The sequence below is a fragment of the Hyla sarda genome, chromosome 5, assembly GCF_029499605.1.
Source record: "Hyla sarda isolate aHylSar1 chromosome 5, aHylSar1.hap1, whole genome shotgun sequence".
Classification (NCBI taxonomy): domain Eukaryota; kingdom Metazoa; phylum Chordata; class Amphibia; order Anura; family Hylidae; genus Hyla; species Hyla sarda.
This window is the reverse complement of record NC_079193.1, coordinates 15,533,585-15,561,053: the sequence shown is the minus strand read 5'-3', so window position 1 is coordinate 15,561,053 and position 27,469 is coordinate 15,533,585. Positions and strand designations below refer to the sequence as shown.

General features: G+C 43.1%; 1 protein-coding gene across 2 annotated transcripts in view; it reads left to right on the top strand.

Annotated features, from left to right (window-relative positions):
* The window catches only part of ARL4A (ADP ribosylation factor like GTPase 4A), a 53,503-nt gene extending 39,630 nt beyond the window's left edge, over positions 1-13,873 (top strand). Inside the window, exons 1-2 of one of the 2 annotated variants that reach the window (XM_056518913.1) lie at positions 1,951-2,097; positions 9,773-13,873. In XM_056518913.1, the coding sequence (XP_056374888.1) occupies positions 9,830-10,432 (603 nt within the window). In that variant the 5' untranslated portion in view covers positions 1,951-2,097; positions 9,773-9,829 and the 3' untranslated portion in view covers positions 10,433-13,873. Of the gene's footprint in view, positions 1-1,950; positions 2,098-9,772 lie in introns of those variants that run through there. The other variant, XM_056518914.1, reaches the window with a different exon arrangement.
* Positions 13,874-27,469: the final 13,596 nt, after the last annotated feature.

The window sequence follows — 27,469 nt, the reverse complement described above, 5'->3', positions numbered from 1 at the left end:
GGGTCCCCTCTGGGGTCTGTATGTATGTAGGGGTCCGCTCTGGGGTCTGTATGTATGTATGTAGGGGTCTGCTCTGGGGTCTGTATGTATTGGTCTGCTCTGGGGTCTGTATGTATGTAGGGGTCTGCTCTGGGGTCTGTATGTATGTAGGGGTCCTCTCTGGGGTCTGTATGTATGTATGTAGGGGTCCGCTCTGGGGTCTGTTTGTATTTGGAAGTCCGGTCTGGTATCTGTATGTATTTGGAGGTCCAGACTGGGGTCTGTATTTATTTGGAGGTCAGGTCTGGGGTCTGTATGTATTTGGAGGTCCAGTCTGGGGTCTGTATGTATTTGGAGGTCCAGTCTGGAGTCTGTATGTATTTGGAGGTCCTGTCTGGGGTCTGTATGTATTTGGAGGTCCAGTCTGGGGGGGAAATTTATCAATTCCTGTCCAGAAGTAAAGTTGACCAGTTGCCCATAGCACCCAATCAGATCGCTTCTTTCATTTTACAGAGGCCTTTTCAAAAAATGAAAGAAGCGATCTGATTGATTGCTATGGGCAACTCAGCAGCTTTTCCTCTGCACAGGTTTTGATAAATCTCCCCATTTGTATTTGGAGGTCTGGTCTGGGGTCTGTATGTATGTAGGGGTCTGCATGTATGTATGTAGGGGTCTGCATGTATGTATGTAGGGGTCCGCTCTGGGGTCTGTATGTATGTATGTGGGGGTCTGCTCTGGGGTCTGTATGTATGTAGGGGTCCGCTCTGGGGTCTGTATGTATGTATGTAGGGGTCCCCTCTGGGGTCTGTATGTATGTAGGGGTCCGCTCTGGGGTCTGTATGTATGTATGTAGGGGTCTGCTCTGGGGTCTGTATGTATTGGTCTGCTCTGGGGTCTGTATGTATGTAGGGGTCTGCTCTGGGGTCTGTATGTATGTAGGGGTCCTCTCTGGGGTCTGTATGTATGTATGTAGGGGTCCGCTCTGGGGTCTGTTTGTATTTGGAAGTCCGGTCTGGTATCTGTATGTATTTGGAGGTCCAGACTGGGGTCTGTATTTATTTGGAGGTCAGGTCTGGGGTCTGTATGTATTTGGAGGTCCAGTCTGGGGTCTGTATGTATGTATGTAGGGGTCCGCTCTGGGGTCTGTTTGTATTTGGAGGTCCGGTCTGGTATCTGTATGTATTTGGAGGTCCAGACTGGGGTCTGTATTTATGTATGTAGGGGTCTGCTCTGGGGTCTGTATGTATGTAGGGGTCCGCTCTGGGGTCTGTATGTATGTATGTAGGGGTCCGCTCTGGGGTCTGTTTGTATTTGGAGGTCCGGTCTGGTATCTGTATGTATTTGGAGGTCCAGACTGGGGTCTGTATTTATTTGGAGGTCCGGTCTGGGGTCTGTATGTATTTGGAGGTCCAGTCTGGGGTCTGTGGGGGAAATTTATCAAAACCTGTCCTGAGGTAAAGTTGACCAGTTGCCCATAGCAACCAATCAGATTGCTTCTTTCATTTTACAGAGGCCTTTTCAAAAAATGAAAGAAGCGATCTGATTGGTTGCTATAGGCAACTGGTCAGCTTTTCCTCTGGACAAGTTTTGATAAATCTCCCCGTTTATATTTGGAGGTCTGGGGTCTGTATGTATTTGGTGCTCCGTTTTGGGGGTCTGTATTCAGGTGTTATGATATAATTGTGTATCCCTATCATATCTATAGACACAATACACCTCATCCTTCATTCATGGACAGTCCCCAGTGTTACCGTACACGTCCTCCCCTGACACCCCCGACTCAGCACTTGCCATGTCCCCTCCGGGCCCCCGTAGTAAATCACCTCACAATTGTCACCGCAGCAGACACCACTATTATTTGGCGCCAACAGCCTAAGCGAGGACAATAAACGTGACGGACAGCAGTCCTGACCAATCAGGAGGCGAGACAAGGCTATGAAGGGGGAGAACGGCGGCGCCCAATCAGGGTGGTGGGCTGAGGGAGGGGGCGTGGTTTTGTGCTCAGTCACTCGGCTGGTAATGTGCAGCCTCTAGTCTGTGCGGTGCGGCTGCCGGGGACACCGGGGGATGTGCGGCTTGTGTGAACATTGCGGTACCGCCAGCGCCTCTGCAGTACAGGTAGGTCTCCACCCGGTAGCGACACTCCAGGGGCTTCACCCTGTCCTCTAGGGGCGCTGTTATGTCAAGGGGTCTGAATACTTTTGCATTACACCTAATAGTGGTTGCTATGCTGCCTCCTAGGTGACAGTCACTGTATGTAATCTGCGCAGTGTGTCCGTAGTTGTGCTACATGGGTGGGGTGCACATACTTTTGCACTGGCCTGAATTTGGCTTTTGGGTGGATCACCTGCTCAGTCTAGGGGGGTGCACATACTTTCCCAAACCAGAACACTGGGGGTTCACATACTTTCTCAGACCAGGAGACTGATTAGGGGGGTGCATGTACTTTTGCACTGGCCTGAATTACACCTGGAGTTTTTCTATTGGTTGGATCACCTGCTCAGTCTAGGTGGGGGGGGTGCATATACTTTCCCAAACCAGAACACTGGGGGTTCACATACTTTCTCAGACCAGGAGACTGATTGGGGTGCACATACTTTTGCAATCTGGGTCCTTAGTTAGTTTTACAGATTTCATTGTGTCTGATATAGATTGGCCCATAGTTTATGTATTGTAGACTATATAAAGGAATTCTATTGGGGGTTCAAAAACTTTTGCAATTCTGTATCAGTCAAATAATAAGCAGTTTGCCAGTTTATTGCAAAAACTACAACTCCCAGCATGCCCTGACAGCCTTTGGCATATAGTTTTGCAGATTACATTGTACCTGACCTAGATTAGTAGGCAATGTTTTTTTTTTGCAAACTAGTGAGGGGGTGCACATACTTTTGCAATTGGGTCTTTCCCGTACTCCCTACACTACTCTGCACCTTGCGATATGACTGGTCATAGATCAGATTGTTGCATCGTTTTTGCACTGTACAACAGATGAGTGTGTATGGGGTGCACTTACTTTTCCACCGGGGTTGTTCGCCGGTTTTAGGATAAGCTTTGCAGATAACATTGTCCCTGATATAAATTGGTGCATACATTCTGTACTGCACACTAGAGGGATGTTTTTATTTTATTTTTTTTTTTTTTTTGGGGGGGGGGGGTGCAGGGGTGCACTTACTTTTGCAACAAGGTGTTTGTACATGGTGGCAAAAGTCTTCCAGATATCATTGTGCATGCGATCTTAATTGCGAAGAGAACAGGATTTGGGGGGGTTCTCATACTTTTGCAAATGCTATTGTGCCTTTATTGCTAACAAGGAGAGAAAAGTAGCGAGGGGTGCACATATTTTTGCAATCAGGTCTTAGTTGATGACTGTAGCCTCATGACTCAATTCTGCACCTTTTTATTTATTTATTTATTTATTTTTTTATAAAATGTTTTTACATTGATCAGTTTGGTGCAATGTATCTGTATTGTAAACACCCAGATGCGAAAGTATGTGCGCCCAATATTATCCTGACCTAGTCCGGGATAGAGACTCTGTGTACTAAGGCAGGCATAATATAATCAGATAAACTATTGTAATTAGAACAGTAACCACCTAGTTGCAAAAGTATGTGCACCCCGAATAGTTCTACATTAAGTAGTCTAGGACAGTGGTCTTCAAGCTGCGGACCTCCAGATGTTGCGAAACTACAACTCCCAGCTTGACCGGACAGCCAACGGCTGTCCGGGCATGCTGGGAGTTGTAGTTTTGCAACATCTGGAGGTCCGCAGCTTGAAGACCACTGGTCTAGGAGATTATATTCCTGATCTAGATCATTTTTACATACCTGGTGGGGTGCACTTATTTATTTGAATCGGGGCTTCCCTACTATTACTACTGTACACCTTTGGTTAGGTATAGGCCACATTGGTGCATTGTAGTCCCAGGTGAGGGCATAATATTTGGGGTGCACATACTTTTGCATCTGGGTGTTCATCGTTATAGTAGCAGTAGTTTAGCACATTCGATTAAGGTTGGGTTCACACCACATTTTGTCAATACAGTTCCCGTATCAGGTTTTTGTTAAAAAAAAAAACTGATTCCTCAAAACCGGACTAAACTGTATGAAAACGTGTGTACAAATTTTAATCCGTATACAGTTTGAAAAATGATGTCCGGTTTCATCCGTTTTCAAAGAAAAAACTTAGACGTTTTTAAATGTTCACTCCATTATGAATAAAGTTTCACTTGTTCGATTGATATTCCAAGAAAAAAAACTGTGCAAAGTCAAAAACCGTATGGTTAAAACCGGATGGAACCGTATGCACATACAGTTCTGTACCGTTCCCATTGACTCCCATGTTAACTAAAAAAAACTTATACAGTTTCAATACAGTTTTTCACCCGGACCGAAAACGGTGATAGGCTACGATTTTGGGTACGGGGAAAAAAAAACTGACAAAACTGTACAGGATGCAAAACGGACACAACCTGATGCCTCTTTTGGCATACGGTTTTCAATACGGTTCCGTACGGTTTTCACATAGAAAACGTATACGGGAAATGTCGTGCAAAAACGTGGTGTGAACCCGGCCTATGCCTGACATAGTACAGCGACCCCCCCTCCCCCCCCCCCCCCCCCCGGACATACGATGGCCCCGACATACGATCATTTCAACATACGATGCTTTTGTATGTCGGGGCCATCGCATAAACGGCTATCCGGCAGCGCAGACTGCTTCAGCTGCCCCCGGATAGCCGTTTACGGTGCCCCGTGTGGTCCGCTGACGATCACTTACCTGTCCTCGGGGCTCCGGCGAGTCCTCTTCGGGATCCCCTGCAATGTCGGCGCTCTCCATTGTCCTCATCACTTCACCGCGCACGTCATCCAATAGGAGCGGCGTGCGTAGCGACGTGAAGACGGCGACGGACAGCGAGGATGCCGGGGAAGCAGAGGCCTTGCCAGAGCATCGGGGACACCCCGGGGATGCGGCGACAGCAATGGGCGGCAACATCCCGGGCGGTGGTGACGGTCCGGAGCGACGGGTACAGGTGAGTACAACCTCCAATACCAGTGGTCTTCAACCTGCGGACCTCCAGATGTTGCAAAACTACAACACCCAGCATGCCCGGACAGCCGTTGGCTGTCCGGGCATGCTGGGAGTTGTAGTTTTGCAACATCTGGAGGTCCGCAGGTTGTAGACCACTGTCCTATACTTTACATTGCACGGATCCCTCAACATACGATGGTTTCAGCAAACGATGGTCCATTTGGTGCGGATTACCATCGTATGTTGAGGGACCACTGTACTTTTTTTACACACTAGAATTGGGGCTGATATTAGGGGTGCATATACTTTTGCAATTGCCCTCAGACAATGCCTACGCTGCACTTTGTGACTGACACAGATCAGATTAGTGTATTGTAGGGTGGGGGCTGGGCTGCGGGGGCGGTGGGTGGTGGGGGGTGGTTAATCCTTGTCTACTTAGCTCAGTCACGACCTGACCGGTTTGCAGTTGTCAGTGAGCCTGCGCCCCCCCATAGAGAATACTGCAGCGCCCCTGCACCTTGCACATAAGGCTGTATACCCTGTATATACAGTTGGCCTAGTAAAACTATTCCTCCACTTTGGCTGGTGCAGCTGTGCCGATTCCCAGCCCCCCCCCCCCAACCCACACCCCCCTGCGGGCGTCACATGTGATCTAGTGCTGAGTCTGATCATTGTGGTGGAGGCTTCAGGATCAGCCAACACCCCTCTTCCTGCAGGATTTGTTTTTCCCATCTGCACATTATCACTTGCACCAGGATCGGCGTATTTGCGCGCACGGGGGGGTTGGATCGGATTATCCGGGTCCCAGCTGTCAATCATAATCCGTGTATTGATCTGCACCCTGTCTGCGCTCTAGTGCCTGCATGTATAATTTAGCGCTGGCAGCATGTGTTAGTAAACGCATACATCGCTTCACAACTCTATAGAAGGACGGTATTTTAAAAAATTTTACATTTATTTGATGTTTTTTTTTTTTTTTTTTTAAATATATTCCTATATTCCACTCCGGTAGTTAATAGCTTAAATCCGTACTTGCCTAAAATGTAATTACACTTTCGTAATAGACTTTATTATTTAGTTTTTTTTTTTCTTTTTCCTAATTTAAATATGAAAATCATGACATTTTTCAAAATAGAATAAAAATTTTTTTTTTTTTTTTTAATTTTCAGTTAAATTTTCCTGCAGTGAAAACCAGGTTAAAAATATGATACAATTATTACATTTTTGAACTGAAAAAATTTCAGTTTTGTTCATTCTAGTGTTAAAGGGGTTATCCAGGAAAAAAACTTTTTTTTTTATATATCAACTGGCTCCAGAAAGTTAAACAGATTTGTAAATTACTTCTATTTAAAAAAATCTTAATCCTTTCAGTACTTATGAGCTTCTGAAGTTAAGGTTGTTCTTTTCTGTCTAAGTGCTCTCTGATGACACGTGTCTCGGGAACCGCACAGTTCAGAAGCAAATCCCCCATAGCAAACCTCTTCTAAACTGGGCGGTTCCTGAGACAGGTGTCATCAGAGATTACTTAGACAGAAAAGAACAACCTTAACTTCAGGAGCTCATAAGTACTGAAAGGATTAAGATTTTTTAATAGAAGTAATTAACTTTCTGGAGCCAGTTGAGAGATATATATATATATATATATATATATATATATATATATATAACCCCTTTAATTTATTTACCGTATTTATTTTTTTATGTATTTTGTGTTTCTCTTGATAATTAAAATAAATGATGTAATTAAATTGTATAATTAAAATGAAATTTTAAATAAGTCAACTTTTCAAAATGGGGAAACTATTTTTGTTTTGTTTTTTAGTTTTATTCTACACTTGATTAGTTTGATAAAATAAAATATATATATATATATATATATATGTGTGTTTTTTTTATAGATTTATAATTTGTCATTTGTGTGTTTTGTCTAGTTATTTATTTTATTTGCCAGAGCAATAGTTAATATGTGAAGGTTTGGTTACATAATATCTTTGACCATGACAAAGGTACCCAAAACCAAAAGGCAGTATCTTTCATTAAAGAGGTACTCCGGCCCTGAGACATCTTATTCTCTATTCAAAGGATAGGGGATAAGATGTCCCGCTGCTGGGGACCCCGCGATCTTGTGTTCGCCACCCACCTGTTTGCGCTGAACACCTGTTTGCCAGCTCACAAACAGCCGGGTGGCGACCACGGGGCCGGAGTATCGTGACGTCATGATTCTGCCCCCGTGTGACGTCACCCCCAGCCCCCGCTATGCAAGTCTATGGGTGGGGGCGTGACGGCCGTCACGCCCTCTCCCATAGACTTGCATAGCGGGGGGACCTCCACGGTGAGACATCTTATCCCCTATCCTTTGAATAGGGGATAAGATGTCTCCGGTCCGGAGTACCCCTTTAACGGTGTCGCTGCAAATGGAAGTGGAAAATGTCCAGTTGTGCCTGACAGGCTCCTTTCACACTATATGTTGCTCCGTTTTTAAAGACCCGTTAAAATGTCCCGTTAAGAAAACCCTTAAAAACTTCCGTTACAAAATCCCATTCAAGTCTATGGGTATTTTTTGATTATCCGTTATCGCCCATTATGAATAACGGACGTTACTTGTGACGGGAGAAAAAAACGTTACATGCGCATATTTTTCTCCCGTCACAAATAACGTCTGTTATTCATAACGGGCGATAACGGATAATCAAAAAATACCCATAAACTGGAATGGGATTTTGTAACATTAGTTTTTAAGGGTTTTCTTAACGGCACATTGTAACGGGTCTTTAACCCCTTAAGGACACATGACGTACTGGAACGTCATGTGTCCACTCCCGATCTATAACGCGGGGCCACGGCGTGGCCCCGCGTCATAGCGGGTCGGGCCCGGCCTCTAACAACGGCCGGGACCCGTGGCTAATAGCGCGCGGCATTGATCGCTGTGCCGCGCGCTATTAACCCTTTAGACGCGGCGTTCAAAGTTGAACGCCGCGTCTAAAGTGAAACCGAAAGCATCCCGGCTAGCTCAGTGGGCTGTTCGGGATAGCCGCGGTGAAATCGCGGCATCCCGAACAGCTGACAGGACAGCGGGAGGGCCCCTACCTGCCTCCTCGCTGTCCGATCGCCGAATGACTGCTCAGTGCCTGAGATCCAGGCATGAGCAGTCATCCGGCAGAATCGTTGATCACTGGTTTCTTATGAGAAACCAGTGATCAACATAGAAGATCAGTGTGTGCAGTGTTATAGGTCCCTATGGGACCTATAACACTGCAAAAAAAAAGTGAAAAAAAAAGTGAATAAAGATCATTTAACTCCTCCCCTATTAAAAGTTTGAATCACCCCCCTTTTCCAATAAAAAAAAAAACACAGTGTAAATAAAAATAAAAATAAACATATGTGGTATCACCGCGTGCGGAAATGTCCGAATTATAAAAATATATCATTAATTAAACCGCTCGGTCAATGGCGTGCGCGCAAAAAAATTCCAAAGTCCAAAATAGTGCATTTTTGGTCACTTTTTATATCATTTAAAAATGAATAAATAAAGATCAATAAGTCCTATCAATGCAAAAATGGTACCGTTAAAAACTTCAGATCACGGCGCAAAAAATGAGCCCTCATACCGCCCCATACACGGAAAAATAAAAAAGTTATAGGGGTCAGAAGATGACAATTTTAAACGTATTAATTTTCCTGCATGTAGTTATGATTTTTTCCAGAAGTGCGACAAAATCAAACCTATATAAGTAGGGTATCATTTTAATCGTATGGACCTACAGAATACATATCAGGTGTCATTTTTACCGAAAAATGTACTACGTAGAAACGGAAGCCCCCAAAAGTTACAAAACAGCGTTTTTTTTTTCAATTTTGTCGCACAATGATTTTTTTTCCCGCTTCACCATAGATTTTTGGGCAAAATGACTGACGTCATTACAAAGTAGAATTGGTGGCGCAAAAAATAAGCCATCATATGGATTTTTAGGTGTAAATTTGAAAGAGTTATGATTTTTTAAAGGCAAGGAGCAAAAAACGAAAATGCAAAAACGGAAAAACCTCCGGTCCTTAAGGGGTTAAAATGGAGCAACCTATAGTGTGAAAGGAGCCTAACCAAAAAATCATCCATGGTTTGTTGGTTGCGTCTCTCGCATTAAAGGGGTACTCCCGTGGAAAACTTTATTTTTTATTTATTTTTTTTTTATCAACTGGTGCCAGAAAGTTAAACAGATTTGTAAATTACTTCTATTAAAAAAATCTTAATCCTTCCCATATTTATTAGCTGCTGAATACTACAGAGGAAATGGTTTTCTTTTTGGAACACAGAGCTCTCTGCTGACATCATGACCACAGTGCTCTCTGCTGACATCTCTGTCCATTTTAAGAACTGTCCAGAGTAGGAGAAAATCCCCATAGCAAACATTTGCTGCTCTGGACAGTTCCTAAAATGGACAGAGATGTCAGCAGAGAGCTCTGTGTTCCAAAAAGAAAAGAATTTCCTCTGTAGTATTCAGAAGCAAGCACTTGAAGGATTAAGATTTTTTAATAGAAGTAATTTACAAATCTGTTTAACTTTCTTGCACCAGTTGATTTAAAAAAATAATAATAATAAAAAAAAAGTTTTCCACTGGAGTCCCCCTTTAAATTTCATTTACTGTGACAAAGATGTGTTTTATTGCCAAAATCATTGTGTGTAGCCCAGGCCTTCCTCTAAGCTATGTGAAAACTATAAATTGTTCGATTTTAGTTTTTTTAATTCATTTTATGTATTTTATTTTAGGCAGTTTGCTGAAGTAGAATCAGAATTCATGAACCCGGATTTATAATCTTCTACAAAATGGGGAACGGCCTTTCCGAGCAGACTCCTATCCTGTCGGGGATCTCTCCATTTCAGGCGCTGCACATCGTCATCTTGGGCCTGGACTGCGCCGGGAAGACGACCGTGTTGTATCGGTTACAGTTTAATGAATTTGTCAATACCGTCCCCACCAAAGGGTTTAACACGGAGAAAATTAAGGTGCCACTAGGGAATTCCAAATCGGTCACCATTCACTTTTGGGATGTTGGAGGCCAGGAGAAGCTGAGGCCACTCTGGAAGTCTTATACCCGTTGCACGGATGGGATTGTATTTGTGGTGGACTCTGTGGATGCCGAGCGCATGGAGGAAGCCAAGACGGAACTTTACAAAATTACCAAACACTCTGAGAACCAAGGAGTCCCGGTTCTTGTGGTGGCCAACAAGCAGGACCTGAGGAACTCTTTGTCTCTGTCGGAAATAGAGAAACTTCTGGCGCTAAATGAGCTCAGCTCGTCCACGCCGTGGCACCTCCAGCCCACCTGTGCTATCATTGGCGACGGCCTGAGGGAGGGCATAGAGAAACTATACGACATGATCATCAAACGGAGGAAAATGCTCAGACAGCAGAAAAAGAAAAGATGAAAGCTTGTTGCAGTGGTCCACGGAGCGCAACAATGTGGCGTAGTCCCGCCCCGTCAGTATGTTGACGTTAACCAGGGTTAGGTCAGGAAACCTGGACCCGGCTGGTGTTAAAGCTACATTCCATCTTAATTTCTAGTCGTGAAGATCGCAGTGTGTCCGAGTTGTGTAAACACCAGGAGACCGTACCGTGCGCATCGGCGGAACGCGTGTGAACGATGAACTGTGAATGTTTGCAAGGACGTGGATGTTGGAATAATGCCTTTTAAGGAGGGCGGATGCTCCTGTGACGCAGGCGGAGGAGAGAAATTAGGACATGTGACGTCCCCTGCGCCCCTACTCCCCCTCGTCTTGATACTATAAAATATCCGACATTCCGAATACAACATCATAGGTTTTTTTGGGGGGGGAGGGGTAAGAAAGGAGACATCCATGCTGATCTTTTAAGACTTCTCCATGCAGTGCATGAAGGTTTTCATTCTTCATTTTTCTTGCCTTTTGTGTTTTAATATATATATTTTTTTTATTCTTTGACCTCACATGACTATGCAGTGCATTATGGACTAAAAACTATGAAATGCGTCTGCAGACACAGGGCCTGATGTCGCAACTCGTAAAGTGTTGAGATTGTATAATACTGAGTCACTTTGCATATAGTTTGGTTTACTTTTCTTTTGCGCTGGTTTTGATTGTTTTATACTGCATTCACATCCATTCACATGCAGAGTCCACTGGTTGGGGAACACTGATATATATAAAGCACCAGAGATGGGTTATATCAGGGTTTCCCAACCAGGGTGCCTCCAGTTGTTGCAAAACTACAACTCCCAGCACACCCGGACAGCTGAAGGCTGGGAGTTGTAGTTTTGCAACAGCTAGAGGCACCCTGGTTGGGAAACACTGGGCTATACACCAGGCAGTGTATAGTGATCTTATATACAGTGCAACGTTATCAGTGTGCAGTGGTTTAAGAGTTCAGCTATACTGATGGGGCCGTATCTACCAGTACAGCCTCGTCAGGTTCCTGCTAACAGCCGGAAATTATTTTGATGCAGCTTTTGCTGTGACTAGAGTAAATTCGATTTGTCACGAACTTCTCGGCTCGGTAGTTGATGACTTATCCTGCATTAATTAGTTCAGCTTTCAGGTGGACTGGAAAAGGTGGATACAGTCCTAGAAAAGAGTCTCCTAGGACTGTATCCACCTTTTCCAGCCCACGGGAGCACCGGAAAGCTGAACTAATTTATGCAGGATAAGGCATCAACTGCTGAGCCGAGAAGTTCGTGACAAATCAAATTTACTGTAAGTTCGCTCATCTGTAGCTGCGACCATTGCAGACTGTAGATGTAGTTTTGCAGCTGGTTGGGGGTACACTTGATATATAAGGGTTATCCTACTCCAAAGGCTGTCTTGGCATGCTGGGGGTTGTAGTTTCACAACATGTGGAGGCACCCTAGTTGGGAAACACTGCCGAAAGTTCATGGCCTCATAGCTTCGGTTGCGGTTTTAGAAGGTCTCTGAAATTTGGTACAGAAGCACAGTGTCGCCACTAAGTCGTACTGTTCCGAATTGAATATATATGAATGATAGTTTTGCCTGAGCAAAGTGTAAAGTTTGCTCCCCTAAAAGGTAGAGGTAAGGACTTTATTATGGTACAGTAAGCTCCACCCACAGTAGTCAGACTACTTAAACCAGTGTTAAACAACCAAGGTGCCCCCTGCTGTTGTAAAAAGTACAACTCCCAGCATGACCAGACAGCCTTTGACTGTACGGGCATGCTGGGAGTTGTAGTTTCACAACAGCTGGAGGCACCCTGGTTTTGGAACCACCGACCTAACATGACATAAAACAGGTGCAGGGAGATGGGTCCCATAACAGTATTGTTTACAATGAAACGCGTTTCGGAGAAATCTTATTTACGTAAGGACCCCGGTAACTAGTCATTGGTGCGGTTCCTGCGGCTGCTCCACAACCTTCCAGCACTGGGTGACACCTCTCCTTACCTGTGTATAGCGAGAGTGTCTTCACTCGGGGCCGACAGGGTGGGAATTATACCAACGACCAGTTACCCCCGGTTCTTTCTTTTTCAAAATGTCCTTTCTGAAACACGTAAATCAGTGTTCTGTGACCCTGCACCAATTTCATGCTGCCTGTGGTTTGGATTTGGACAGCATAAAACAGGGGACAGATTATCAATTTTGAGTGTTTCCCTGTTCCCTGTCTTCCCTCCCCCCGGAACACTGTTTTTATTACAGAAATCACACGTTCAACTATAGTAATTTGGGCACGCACCCTACTATTGGGTTTCGTTCCTGTGTACGTAAACATTTTCGGCAGCCTGTTGCCAGTCAATATTCGGCTTTTATTCAGGCCAGTAGGAGCCGTTTACAACTATTAACAGGTAGAAGAGAACGGAGCGCTATACTTGGAGAATGGGCCTCATAAGCCATTATTGAAGGAAAAAAATAATTTACCCTTTAAATTTGATATTTTACCTCTTCTTGCTCTCTTCTAGGGGCAACCAGACCTATAAGTAAAAAGAAATGGTGCTAATAACTTGCTTTGTGATTGACCACCGTGTTGCCACTGTGTAAAAACGTTTTAAGAAAATAGTGGCTGTAGATATTGGTTGGTGACACTGCCAGATACCTCGGATCATATTTATCTTCACCATGATCTGACAGGGGTCTCCAAATTGTGGATCTCCAGCTGTTGCAAAACTACAACTCCCAGCATGCCCGGAAAGCCCTTGGCTGTCCGGGCATGCTGGGAGCTGTAGTTTTGCAACAGCTGGGGGGGCCACAGTGTAAAGACTACTGGTATAAGGCAAAGATCTTAAGCCTGTGCAAATCTCACCCCCTGGAAGGAGAAGGTTCGGGACGTTGCACAAAGAATGAGCCTAATGACGGCATTTGCCTCGGGCGGCTGGTCGGCGAGGGTGATCTGTAGTTATTTCTATTTGTAAGTTTCTTGCCCATCAAAAGGGCATTGACCAGTCTTTTTGGAGATTGGGCTGACACCAGAGAACACTAGCCAATACTGTCAGTTTCTACATCCCATCATTTCTTATGACCGGACGCAAACAATAATTTTTTATTTTTTTAATTTCCAAAATTGTTAAAAACACAAAAGCGCACAAAACGTACCATGCTATTTAATGCACAATATTTATTTATGTAACTGATTGAATAAAGTTCTAATATTTCTTCACAATCAATTAAAATCTTTACATTTTGTTCACCAGAACTGTATGAAATAAAGTTTTCTTTGAATTATAGAATGTGCATAACGGCCCCCTAGGCCTTGTTTGTGTATGTGTGTCAGCCGCTCAGCCCTTAGCAACCAATCCGTGTCCTAGTTTCATTTTTGAGTCGAGGTTGAAATCTGGTTGCTATGGGTAACATGGTCATTATTTTTCTAGCTCTCACTAGCTGCAATAAAAAATATATATGTATATATATATATGTGTATATATGTATATATGTATATATGTATATGTATGTATATTTAGAATTTGCTCTCCAAAACTGTATAAATAAAGTTTATTGCATAAATGTAGGATGTTCTCACGTGTACTAGGCCTTAAGTGTGAACTGTTAAGTCCCTAGCAACCAATCAGCGGCCTAGTTTCACTTTTTAGTTTAGTTGAAAATCTGGTTGCTGTGGGCAACAAGGCCAATCTTTTATTATAAATTTTGTAAACATTGATCATTTAGCCCCCCCAAAAAAGGAGCACCCCATTGGATTGCGGTCTTGTTTGCTATATGTGCTGGTTACTATTGGCAACTAGGCCGCCAAAACATGACCACTTTTCAATAAACTTTGTGTGTTAAGCGTACTTTGACAGGGTTCATGAGAAGTTTTATCAATAGTTTATTGAAAAGAACACACTGGCTATTTTTTTGGGGGGTTGCTATGGCTTTCTAGACAGTGCGGCCATCTTTGTTACAGCAAGGAGCAGTGGGTAATCAGTATAGTGTATACCCTATACAGTACTTGTTTCAAAGACGGCGCCACTCTTGTCTACAGGTCATGTATTGTACTGCAGCTCAGTCCTGGTCACTTCAATGGAGCCGAGCTGCAATACCACACACAGCCTGTGATGCTCTTTTTGCGGAGTGTTTCTTATCCTGTCCAAACCCAATTAAGAGGCGCTCTGTGAGGTGTCAGACTGAGATGGTCACATGACGTTAATCTGTTTTATACTCCCGTAGTCACTGTTTTACCAACTTGCACTTTACATTTTTTTTTTTTCCATTTCTTTCAACTCTGCAGCTGACTTATAAGAAAAATTTTGGACTAATGAATGGCTTCCCGTGGAGCTTGCGTACGTGTGCCTGTATTACCGATGTAGCAGTGTCTGTATTTATACTGACAAACAAAATGGACTCTTCCTTTAGCTTCAATAAAATGAATCTAAAGGTCCCTGGTGCTGTGTGTGGTTCATTATTCCTATATGTATTCAGATGTAGCAGAGCTGACTTAAGAAGTCAGTAAATGGCGGTCTGGTTGGCTGGGGGCCCTGGGTTGTTAGCTTTTATGCCAGTGTTTTCCAAACAGGGATCCTCCAGCTGTTGCAAAACTACAGCTCCCAGCATGCCCGGACAGCCTTTGGCTGTCCGGGCATGCTGGGAGTTGTAGTTTTGCAACTGCTGGAGCACCCTCCTGGAAAGCACTGGCTTTGTTATTGAAATCATAATGTCTGAACAGTGGAACAAGTTCAGCTGTGCTATATTTGGACAGCCGGCAGAGGTAAGTAGCGATGCTACGCGCCGCTGTATAGTATACGGCTGGCGGAGGTAAGTAGTGATTTTATGCATCACTCCTTACCGCTTTACACTCTGGGTCGGGTGCTCTGCATCCGACCCATGGTATGGGTACCCTGAAGGCAGTGAAGAACAACCACAGGTTAAAAAATGGCGTTTCCACACGAATAAAATAATTCAATTTAAAAAAAAAAAAAGCAAATGCTGGTAAAAGCAGTTGTGGTTTTTCTGGCTTATATTAGCATTTTATTTTTATTTTTTATTTACAGGTAAAAAATTTAAGCCTGGAAAAAATGGAACCTTAGACATAGACTTCTATGTGAAAGAAACACCGGGATTTAAAGGGGTACTCCGGTGAAAACCTTTTTCTTCTACATCAACTGGTGGCAGAAAGTGAAACATATTTGTAAATTACTTCTATTAAAAAATCTTAATCCTTCCAGTACTTATTAGCTGCTGAATGCTACAGAGGAAATTCCTTTCTTTTTGGAACACTGATGACATCACGAGCACAGTGCTCTCTGCTGACATCTCTGTCCATTTTAGCAACCATGCAGAGCAGATGTATGCTAAGGGCAGCATGGTGGCTCAGTGGTTAGCACTGCTGCCTTGCATTGCTGGCGACTTCGGTTCAAATCCCACTGAGGACAACAATAAATAGAGCGTTATTATTATTATAACAACGTCAGCAGAAAGAACTGTGCTTGTGATGTCATCAGAGCATTCCAAAAAGAAAAGAATTTCCTCTGTAGTATTCAGCAGCTAATAAGTACAGGAAGGATTAAGATTTTTTTTATAGAAGTAATTTACAAATATGTTTCTTTCTGCCACCAGTTGATTTAAAAGAAAAAAGGTTTTCACCGGAGTACCCCTTTAAGCCAAAATAAAAGAGGGAGAGATTTATCAAAACCTGTGAAGAGCAAAAGCGTTGCAGTTGCCCATAACAACCAATCAATTTAATTTTGAAAAATGAAAGAAGCAATCTGGTTGCTTTGGGCAACTGAATCACTTTTACTCTACACACATTTTGATAAATCTCCCCCATAGTTTTAATATGCAGCAATTTTTGAAACGGCCACTGAGCCCAAAAACGCTCACGATGTGTGGAAAAAAACACCAAAGGAAAAAATGGCAAGTGGGTTTGGGGTCACTGACAACCAGGAGGAGGATCACAGCAGAGGCCGGAGCATGTTACCGAAGGCACTGGGGGGGGATTGGTGGCAGGCATCTATTTTTGGGAGTGCGAAATAAGAGGGCAGTTTTTTCCGGAACTAAAAAAAAAAAAAAAAAAAAAGTTTTGTGGGATCCCAGCCTTAGGGTATGTTCACATGGCGGGATGTCTGTGCAAACATTTTGGGGAAATAAAACACAAAGGAAATTTGATATATAAAATTATATATTTTTTTTAAATTATACTATGATTAAAGGGGTACATTTTGTTCCAAACTCTTGGAGCGGGCGGCAGGGGTTGTGATTAGAGATGAGCGAACTTACAGTAAATTCGATTTGTCACGGACTTCTCGGCTCGGCAGTTAATGACTTATCCTGCGTAAATTAGTTCAGCCTTCAGGTGCTCCGGTGGGCTGGAAAAGGTGGATACATTCCTAGGAAAGAGTCTCCTAGGACTGTATCCACCTTTTCCAGCCCACCGGAGCACCTGAAAGCTGAACTAATTTATGCAGGAAAAGTCATCAACTGCCGAGCCGAGAAGTTCGTGACGAATCGAATTTACTGTAAGTTCGCTCATCTCTAGTTGTGATGTCATGGCTACGCTCCTTGTGATGTCATGGCTACGCTCCTTGTGATGTGATGTCATGCCATGCCCCCTCAATGCAAGAGAGAAGAGAGGGGGTGTGGTGGCTGCCACGCCCCCTCCCATAGACTTACATTGTAGGGGGCGTAACATGACGTCACAAACGAATGCCGGGTACTGTACAGAGATCAGATCGCTTATCCTTTGAATAGGGGATAAGATGTCTAAGGGCGGAGTTCCCCTTAAAAAAAGAACTCCTTCAGTTCTCTTTGATGCCTTCCTATATTCTATCACACCGTGACATCGCTTCGCCCTCTTCTCTCCCGTTCTCATTAGTCCTAAATTGCAGTCGTTCCCCTAATTAGTTCTGACATTTTGTTGTTGTTTTTTTTTGTTTTTTTGCTTTATCGGCCTTTCCTTGCTTACATCGCAGTTGCCAGAATGTGAAAACTGTTCAGTGATTTAATTTGACTGCTACAAGATTCTACCGTTTACGAGTCAGAATAAACAACGCGCACCTTGTCACTGCTCCGGCGCGCGTTAATTGACGGTAATCGGATCTTCGGAGATCTGCACTGCAGCCAAGTGTTACATTTGCATAGATATTTGACAATAGAGGGAGGACTCCCCCGGTATGGGTCATTTATGCGCCATTTATAATACTGGTGTCTTAAATGGTAAAGCAGCCATCAGACCCCCACCTTGCATCTGCTACCACTACATCACCTATAGATTTTATATTAGTGTTTCCCAAGCAGGGTGCCTCCTCAAGCTGTTGCAAAAGTACAACTCCCAGCATGCCCGGACAGCCCTTGGCTGTCCGGGCATGATAGGAGTTGTACTTTTGCAACAGCTGGAAGCCTCCTTGTTGGCAAACACTGCTTTGGAGTTATCCAGGATTAGAAAAGTAGCTCCACACTTGTCCTCAGGTCAAGTGCGGTATTACAACTTTGCTCCATTCACTTTAATGAAACTAAGCAGCAATACCACACACAAACTGTGGCGCCGTTTATCATATCAACTGCAGGCGATGTCAAATATACCTTTGTTAGTGTTGAGGGGTTTGCCACAACCCATAAGACAATGATTTTGTGCCAGGGCTCAAGTGTCAAGGAGGCGGGGCCGAGCTGTTAAAGTACCGCTGCATCACTTGCCTCCTGTAGGTGCCCCTCCACCATGTACACGGCACTGAGCCCTCTCTCCAAAGCATGTTCAATGATGTGGCACTTAAGCAGTTAGACCTCGCCTCCTTGGCACTTGAGACACTCAAGTTGTGGCAAACCCATCAACGCTAACAAAAGTTTTTTATATCCTCATCCTGTCACTTATATGACTATGTCTGCCTCTCATAAATATGAGGGGACAGGTTCACCTTAAAGGGGTACTCCCTATCCAAAGGAGAGGGGATAACATGTCTGATCGCGGGGGTCCAGCCACTGGGGACCACAGTCATCCGATGCACCGAACTAACTCTGCCCTGTGCCGGGTGACTGGTGAACACAGCCGCCACGCCCCTCCATTCACGTCTATGGGAGGAGGCCTACTGGCTTTGTACAAGCCGTCATGTCCCCTCCCATAGACATAAATGGAGGGGGCGTGATGCCTGGGGCTTCCATGACCGTAATGTCACAGCACCGGCCCGGAGATCGGGGGGGGGGGGGGACAGGACCCCCCACAATCTGACATGTTATCCCCTATACTTTGGATAGGGGATAACATGTCTACATTTTTACCACAAAACCTTTCAGCTTCTTTCCCAGTGCTGCAGACGTTTTTCCTGAATGCAAAATTAAGACATTTTCTAAATAGTCTTTAACAAAAAAATGTCCTACCAATTTGCTGCTGTGGAGCACTGTGTAAGTTATTCATCGACAGGGTGGAGGGTGGGGGGAGCATACATGGAGGGCAGCTGAAAACAGATACAATCCAGATACAATAAGTCTGCAAGAAGAGAATCACACAGATTGCGAACAAGGATATAGAGAAAGCAGAGCACTCACAGCAAACTGTAGACTCCTGAACACACAGACCTCACATTCAGCATGTATTTTTAGGAGGACACAGCTATTACAAACTGCATATCAGGGGTCTGTAAATCAATGAAGGAATAAAGATTCCTTCATGTTAAATACTTTGTTTTTTCATGCAAAATGTGTCTTCAATTTTGTAAATAGTCTTCTTTCTTAATTTTCTACCATTTGCTACTGTGGATTCTGTGCAAGTCATTCATCAACCATCAGACAGAGAGGAAAGCATACATGGAGGGCAGATCCCACAGGTTGTAGATAGGGAAGAAAACAGATACAATACAGTCTGCAAAGGGAGAATCATATGGAGTGTGAACAAGTGTTCTGTAGAGAAAGCTGAGCACCCACAGCAAACTGTAGATTCCTGAACACACAGACCTCACTGGGAGGACACAGCTCTCAAAAACTACATATCAGTCGGTAAATGAATGAAAGAATGAAGATTCCTTCATATTAATATTTTTTCCATTTCAAATGTGTCCATGGTCTTGAGTTTTGTAAATAGTCTTTTTCCTAAATTGTTTTACCATTTTGCTACTGTGTATTCTGTGAAGGCATTTATCTACATTGAGAACAGAGAGGAGAGCATACATGGGGGGCAGATCACACAGGCTGTAGATAGGGAAGAAAACAAACAAAATGGTCTGCAAGGGGAGAATCACATTGATTGTGAACAAGTGTAGAGAGAAAGCTGAGCACCCACAGCAAACTGTAGACTCCCGAAAATACGGACCACACATACATGTGTTTTTAGGAGCACACAGCTCTCGCAAACTGCAAATCAGGGAGTCAGTTAATGAATAAAGGAATGAAGATCCCCCCCCCCCCCCCCCCCTTCATTTCAAAGTTGTTCATGGTCTTTATTTTTGTAAATAGTCCTTTTCCTAAATTTTCTACCATTTTGCTACTGGGGATTTTGTGCAAGTCGTTCATCAACAGTGTAGACAGAGGGGAAAACATGCATAGAGGGCAGATCACACAGGCTGTAGATAGGAAAGAAAACAGAAGCAGAGCACTCTAGGGCAGTGTTACCCAAACAGATTGCCTCCAGCTGTTACAAAACTACGACTGCATGCTGAGAGTTGTAGATTTGCAATAGCCAGAGGCACAATGGTTGGGAAACACTGCTGTAGGGTGGGTATCTGAAAATGGACCTGTTTTTACTTGGCTATTGGAACCTAAATCCTCAGGCTACCACCGGGGGTAGTGATAAGGTTTCTTGTCTTACAGTGCTCTCTGCTGACATCTCTGTCCATTTTAAGAACTCAGACCAGAGTAGGAGAAAATCCCCATAGAAAACATATGCTGTTCTGGACAGTTCCTAAAATGGACAGATATGTCAGCAGAGAGCACTGTGCTCGTGAGGTCAGCAGAGAGCTCTGTGTTCCAAAAAGAAAAGAATTTCCTCTGTAGTATTCAGCAGCTAATAAGTACTGGAAGGATTAAGATTTTTTTTAATAGAAGTAATTTGCAAATCTGTAACTTTCTGGCACCAGTTGATTAAAAAAAAAAAAAAAAAAAACATTTTTTGCGGAGTACCCCTTTAATGTGTGTAGAAAGTAACTGGATGTGTGAGTATATCAGGGAGCATTTCGGGGCACCATTTTGTCTTCATTATGGAAACTTTCCTCCTTATTGTCTAGGGCAGTGGTCTCCAAATGATGGACCTCCAATTATATATGCGTGACATCACAGGATTCACATATGGGGGGGGGGGGGGGAATTTTGTCCTATTCTGACCCCTATTACTTTTTTATTTCTCCTTATACGGCCTGTATGAGGGCTCATTTTTTTACGCCCGATCTGTTTTTTTTTTTTTTTTAACAGAACCGGTTCTGTTTTGACGTGACTTTTTGATTGCTTTTTTAAAATTAAATTTGGGAGTTGCAGTTAGTTACTAACTACAACTCCCAGCATGCCCTGATACAGCCTGTAGCTCAGCAGCTGCCCCAAAGGAAAACTACAACTCCCAGCATGTTGGACTATATAGTAGTATATAGTATAGGTCAGTGTTTTCCAACCTGGGGTGCCTCCAGCTGTTGCAAAACTACAACTCCCAGCATGCCCGGACAGCCAACGGCTGTCCGGGCATGCTGGGAGTTGTAGTTTTCCAACAGCCGGAGGTGCTCTGGTTGGGAAACACTGATATAGCTATGGGGCAACATTCCGGGAGTTGGAGGGTTGGTACTGGCCATTATATTAAAAATACCGACAGGGTGGCCAAAATACCGTCTGTGCCGGTAAAATATCGGTGAGGTGTCAAGTAGAGATGAGCGAACTTACAGTAAATTCGATTCGTCACAGACTTCTCGGCTCGGCAGTTGATAACTTTTCCTGCATAAATTAGTTCAGCTTTCCGGTGCTCCGGTGGGCTGGAAAAGGTGGATACAGTCCTAGGAGACTCTTTCCTAGGACTGTATCCACCTTTTCCAGCCCACCGGAGCACCGGAAAGCTGAACTAATTATGCAGGAAAAGACAGCAACCGCCGAGCTGAGACGTTCGTGACGAATCGAATTTACTGTAAGTTCGCTCATCTCTAGTGTCAACCCTAGTTGTAGGGTCCCAGTTTGGCTTTACATTTGGAACCATTTGTGTGAACTATACTATTTTGTTGTGATTCCGTTCCTATTTCACTGACAGATTTCTTTTCGTATTCCTGTCAAAACAAAGCCTGGGGTTAACCAAGTGAGGAATCTGTGGCACGTACGGTAAGGTGACAGGGGTCTGCACGAGATGTGTACAGTATGAGTACACTGTGAACAGCTGGCCGCAGCCTCGCATGGACTGGCATGTCAGGACTCCTGCAGGAATGTTACGAGTGATACATTATACAGGAGCAGGAATACTCGAGATGTTTTGACAGAATCGTATCAGTTACATATTATCACTCTACACCGGGCTAATGAATCACATCCTATAGCAGGGTTCCCCAACCTGGGTCTCGCCAGATGTTGCAAAAAAAAAAAAAAACTTCTATCGTGCCCTGGTGGCCACCGGTTGGGGAACATTGTCCTTTAGTCTACGGAATGCAACTAGGGATCAAACTATGCCATCAATGGTTCTTCAAAAATGGAATGTGCCATCAGAAGAAGGTTCGTGACTATGGGCTCTTCTATAGTATCCATGGTTTGGTGGCCACTTTGGCCATTTAGTTTCGAGATGTCTCGAATTGTCAAGGACTCGTCACAACGTTACGGAATCACTTCTCCACAGTCTCGTACTTATAGCCAGCTTTGGTGTCTTCTATTTTGTTGAGATGTATTGTAAGGGGGGGAGTCACTCAACAATCTAAATTTGATAGATTAGCCAGTTTTGGTCACTTCTATGGTGGACAGTAGATATTTTTAATTGACTCATCACAATCCATAGGAATCGCACTTAAGAATATTGCTTGTCATAGAATCGTAATGTCTTAGATTGTAACAGGCTCATTACAGAATGTTATGGGAATTCAACTAGAGGGAAAAAAAACAGACATGGTCGCACATCCACAACATGCAGAATGATCTAAGGCTTCTCAGCAACATTTAATAAACTAACAGTTATGCATGTTGTGGATGTGCGATCATGTCTGTTTTCTCTATTTGAATACAGAATGTTATGGATTTGCTCCACAACAATCTCAAGCTCATAGCCGGCTGTGTCCTCTCTTATGACATCTTGAGTAATAAAAGACCCATCCCGGTGTTATAGATTTGTTCCTCAACACTCTCATGACTATTGCCTGCTTTGGAAATTTCTATGGTGTCAGGACGTCTAAGATTGTGAAGGTGAATGGTGATTTTTAAGCCGATGGCCAGCTTTGGACGATTCTCTATTTTGTTAAAGAGCTTGCTATGTCTTGAGTTGTAAGGGACCCATCACAATATTATGGATTCATCGCTCAACAGTCCCATGCCTCTGGTAAGCTTTGGCTAATTTTGTGGAATGGTGATATCTGAAGGTGATGCAGCATTCATCGCCATTTTGTAGATTTGTTCCTCAACAGAGTCATGAAGAACTCATCACAATGGATCTGGATTCATTCCTTAGCCATCTCATGACTATTGCCAATTTTGGCCACTTCTTAGGAGATGTCTTCAGCTGTGATGGACTCATCATAATTCTAAGGATTTACTCCTCGACTATCTCATGCCTATGGTAAGCTTTGGCTACTTCCATGGTGTAGTGTTGTCTAAAGGTGATAAAGGACTCATTACAATGTTATGGATTGATTCCTCAGTTTTGGACATTTCTGAGATGTCTTAAGCTGTGATGGACTCATCTATACTTCCATGGTGTTGTCTGAAGGTGATAAATGACTCATCACAAGGTTATAGATTTCTCCTCAATATTCTCACACCTATTGTTTGTCCTCTTCTAGGGTGTTAAGATATCTTGGATTGTAAAGAACTCATGCATACTTTCATGGTGTTGTGTTGTCTAAAGGTGATAAAGGACTCATCACAATTTTATATATTTATTCCTCAGTCATCTCATGACTATTGCCAGTTTTGGCCACTTCTTAGACATCCTGAGATGTCTTGAGGTTTGATGGACTCATCAGAATTTTAAGGATTTGCTCCTCAACCGTCTCATGCCTATGGTAAGCTTTGGCTACTTCTATGGTGCTTTGTTGTCTAAAGGTGATAGAGGACTCATCACAAAGTTATGGACTCATTCCTCAGCCATCTCATCGTTATTGCCAGTTTCGGACAACTTCTTAAATGATGAGATGCCTTATGCTTGATGGGCTCCATACTTGTCATTCTAAAGATTCTCTCCTCAACGTTCTCATGCCATTAACAATTTTTGGCTTCTTCCATGGTGTTTTGTTGTCTAAAGGTGATAAAGTTACATCCACCACAGTAGTGCACCTATTTTTGTATTTTTCGTGTTTTTGTAATCTATATGTTATACATCCACACCCATTCATCTGGGCAGGATGTCATTGTGGTACTTGTGGTCGGTTGCAGGCATCCTCCATTGTATGCATTTATTGCTGGGGATTGCCAATAGCAACGGAACACAAGTGTAGGACCTGCTCCTTGGAGGTAACCTGGGAGGAGGCTGTGAGTCGGACCTAATGCTGGTGTAATTGCCCACTGGCCCCTGTTTTGCTTATCAGGCACAGGTAGGTTTAGTGTTAGGTCCCGCGCCACTTGAGAAACCTTGGCGTTGGTGTGCAGGCTCAGGCATGTCCTTCATGTAAGGATATACTGGCTAATGTCTCAATTTTACCTCAGATTTGAGCATTAGCCAATGTCATTGTTACATCCACCACAGTAGTGCACCATTTTTTTTTTATTTTTCGTGTTTTTCATAAAGGACTCATAACAATGTTATGGATTCATTCCTCCACCATCTCATGGCTTTTGTCAGTTTTGACCACTTCTTAGATGCTGAGATGTCTTGAGCTGTGATGGACTTGCAATTTGAAGGATTTGCTCCTTAACGTTCTCATGCCTTTGGTAAGCTTTGCCTACTTCCATGGTGTTGTGTTGTCTGAAGGTAATAAAGGACTCATCACAAAGTTATAATGTTCTCATCAATATTCTCTATATTCTCTGGTTTGTCCTCTTCCACAGTGTTAAGATGTCTTGGATTGTGAAGAACTCATCAACATTTTACAGTTTCACTTTGCAACACCTTTTACCAATTGCTTGCCATTTCATGACTATTGCCAGTTTTGGCAACTTCCAAGGTGCTGAGATGTCTTGGTCTGTGATGGACTCATCCATACTTCCGTGGTGTTGCCTAAACATGATAAAGGACTCATCACAATGTTACAGATATGCTCCTCAACAATTTCACACCTATGGCCAGCTTTGTCTTCTTCTACAGTGTTAAAGGGGTACTCCGGTGGAAAACTTTTTATTTTTAAATGAACTGGTGGCAGAAAGTTAAACAGATCACATCTATTTATAAATCTATTTAAAATTACTTCTATTTAAAAATCTTCTATTTCAAATGACTTCTATTTAAAAATCTTCTATTTAAAATTACTTCTATTTAAAAAAAATCTTAATCCTTTCAGTACTTATTAGCTGCCTTTATAATACAGAGGAAATTCTTTTCTTTTTGAATTTGTTTTTTGTCTTGTCCACAGTGCTCTCTGCTGACACCTCTGGCCATTTCAGGAACTGTGCAGGGCAGCATAGATTTGCTATGGGGATTTTCTCCTGCTCTGGACAGTTCCTGATAGGGGCATCAGGTGTCAGCAGAGAGCACTGTGGACAAGACAAAAAAAAATTTAAAAAAGAAAAAAATTTCCTCTGTATTATAAAGGCAGCTAATAAGTACTGAAAGGATTAAGATTTTTAAATAGAAGTCATTTTAAATAGAAGATTTTTAAATAGAAGTAATTTTAAATAGAAGATTTCTAAATAGAAGTAATCTGTTTAACTTTCTGTCACCAGTTCATTTAAAAATAAAAAGTTATCCACCAGAGTACCCCTTTAACACTGTAGTACAGCTGCTTATAAGTACTGGAAGGGTAATGATTTTTTAATAGAGGTAATTTACAAGTCTGTTTAACTTACTGGCACCAGTTGTTTAAAAAAAAAAAAAAAAAAAAAAAAGTACCCCTTCTTCCAACATTCATGCAATTTCTCATCCCTAGAAAGACGGGACGTTGTGTGTCTTCGCAGCCCACGCTTTTTTTTTTTATTTCAAGCAAATAATCATTAGAGATACAATCTATCAACACCTCCCATGTTTACCCGGCTGAGGGAACGTGGCGTGATGTACTCTAGTCGAGTCAACGTGATATCGGAGACTTCTCGTCCTTCTCCTGCCCGAGGCACCGTGTAAAGTATAGTCTTCCTCACCGCCTGTAGAGCTTCACATGATAGGGGGCACGGTATGGAGGAACACCGTGTATACAGGACAGGACCCAACAAGAACTAAATGACGGTATTATAGAGTCTGGGAGAAGACTCTATTTTGTTACATTGTCAGAAGAAGAATACATAAATAAATAAATAAATAAATAAAATTGTTGAATTTATGTAAATAAAGTTGAAACAATGTATCAAAGAACTTTCTAAGATACTTTTTTTTTTAGTAAATATTTTTTTATATTCATACATTAGTACAGTGATCCCTCAACCTACAATGGCCTCAACATACAATGGTTTCAACATACAATGGTCTTTTCTGGACCATTGTAAGTTGAAACCAGACTCAACATACAAGGCTACAGACAGTCCAGATCTGTGAAATGTGTCAATGAACTGACCAATCAGAATGGGCATTCACTGGTAAAACACCTGCATTACTGAAGCGTATGCACTGACTGGTGTTTGGTAGCGCCCCCTACAGTACAGGGAGGTATTACATGTTCTGTACTCTTTACCTGTATTACTGAAGTGTATGCACTGACTGGTGTCTGGTAGCGCCCCCTACAGTACAGGGAGGTATTACATGTTCTGTACTCTTTACCTGTATTACTGAAGTGTATGCACTGACTGGTGTCTGGTAGCGCCCCCTACAGTACAGGGAGGTATTACATGTTCTGTACTCTTTACCTGTATTACTGAAGTGTATGCACTGACTGGTGTCTGGTAGCGCCCCCTACAGTACAGGGAGGTATTACATGTTCTGTACTCTTTACCTGTATTACTGAAGTGTATGCACTGACTGGTGTCTGGTAGCGCCCCCTACAGTACAGGGAGGTATTACATGTTCTGTACTCTTTACCTGTATTACTGAAGTGTATGCACTGACTGGTGTCTGGTAGCGCCCCCTATAGTACAGGGAGGTATTACATGTTCTGTACTCTTTACCTGTATTACTGAAGTGTATGCACTGACTGGTGTCTGGTAGCGCCCCCTACAGTACAGGGAGGTATTACATGTTCTGTACTCTTTACCTGTATTACTGAAGTGTATGCACTGACTGGTGTCTGGTAGCGCCCCCTACAGTACAGGGAGGTATTACATGTTCTGTACTCTTTACCTGTATTACTGAAGTGTATGCACTGACTGGTGTCTGGTAGCGCCCCCTATAGTACAGGGAGATATTACATGTTCTGTACTCTTTACCTGTATTACTGAAGTGTATGCACTGACTGGTGTCTGGTAGCGCCCCCTACAGTACAGGGAGGTATTACATGTTCTGTACTCTTTACCTGTACCAGGGTTACCTGCTCCTTTGGTCACCAGGTGAGGGCGACTCCATTACTTTTTTACATTGCATGTACTGCAGAGGACCCTGAAGAAGCTCCTGTCCTCTACATAGACCAGTGTTTCCCAAGCAGGGTGCCTTCGGCTGTCCAGGCATGCTGGGAGTTGTAGTTTTGCAACAGCTGGAGGCTCCCTGCTTGGGAAACACTGACATAGACAGTGATTTACAGCTCCTACAGATCTTTCTTACTTTTATATGTAAGGATTTGCTTTATCTATATTAGTTATCTACTTATTTTTCTTTAATCCTCACTTTTTCCTATTTTTGGATGACATTTTGGGGCTTCAGAACCAATTACCAGGTTTCCATAGAGTTATGATCTCAACA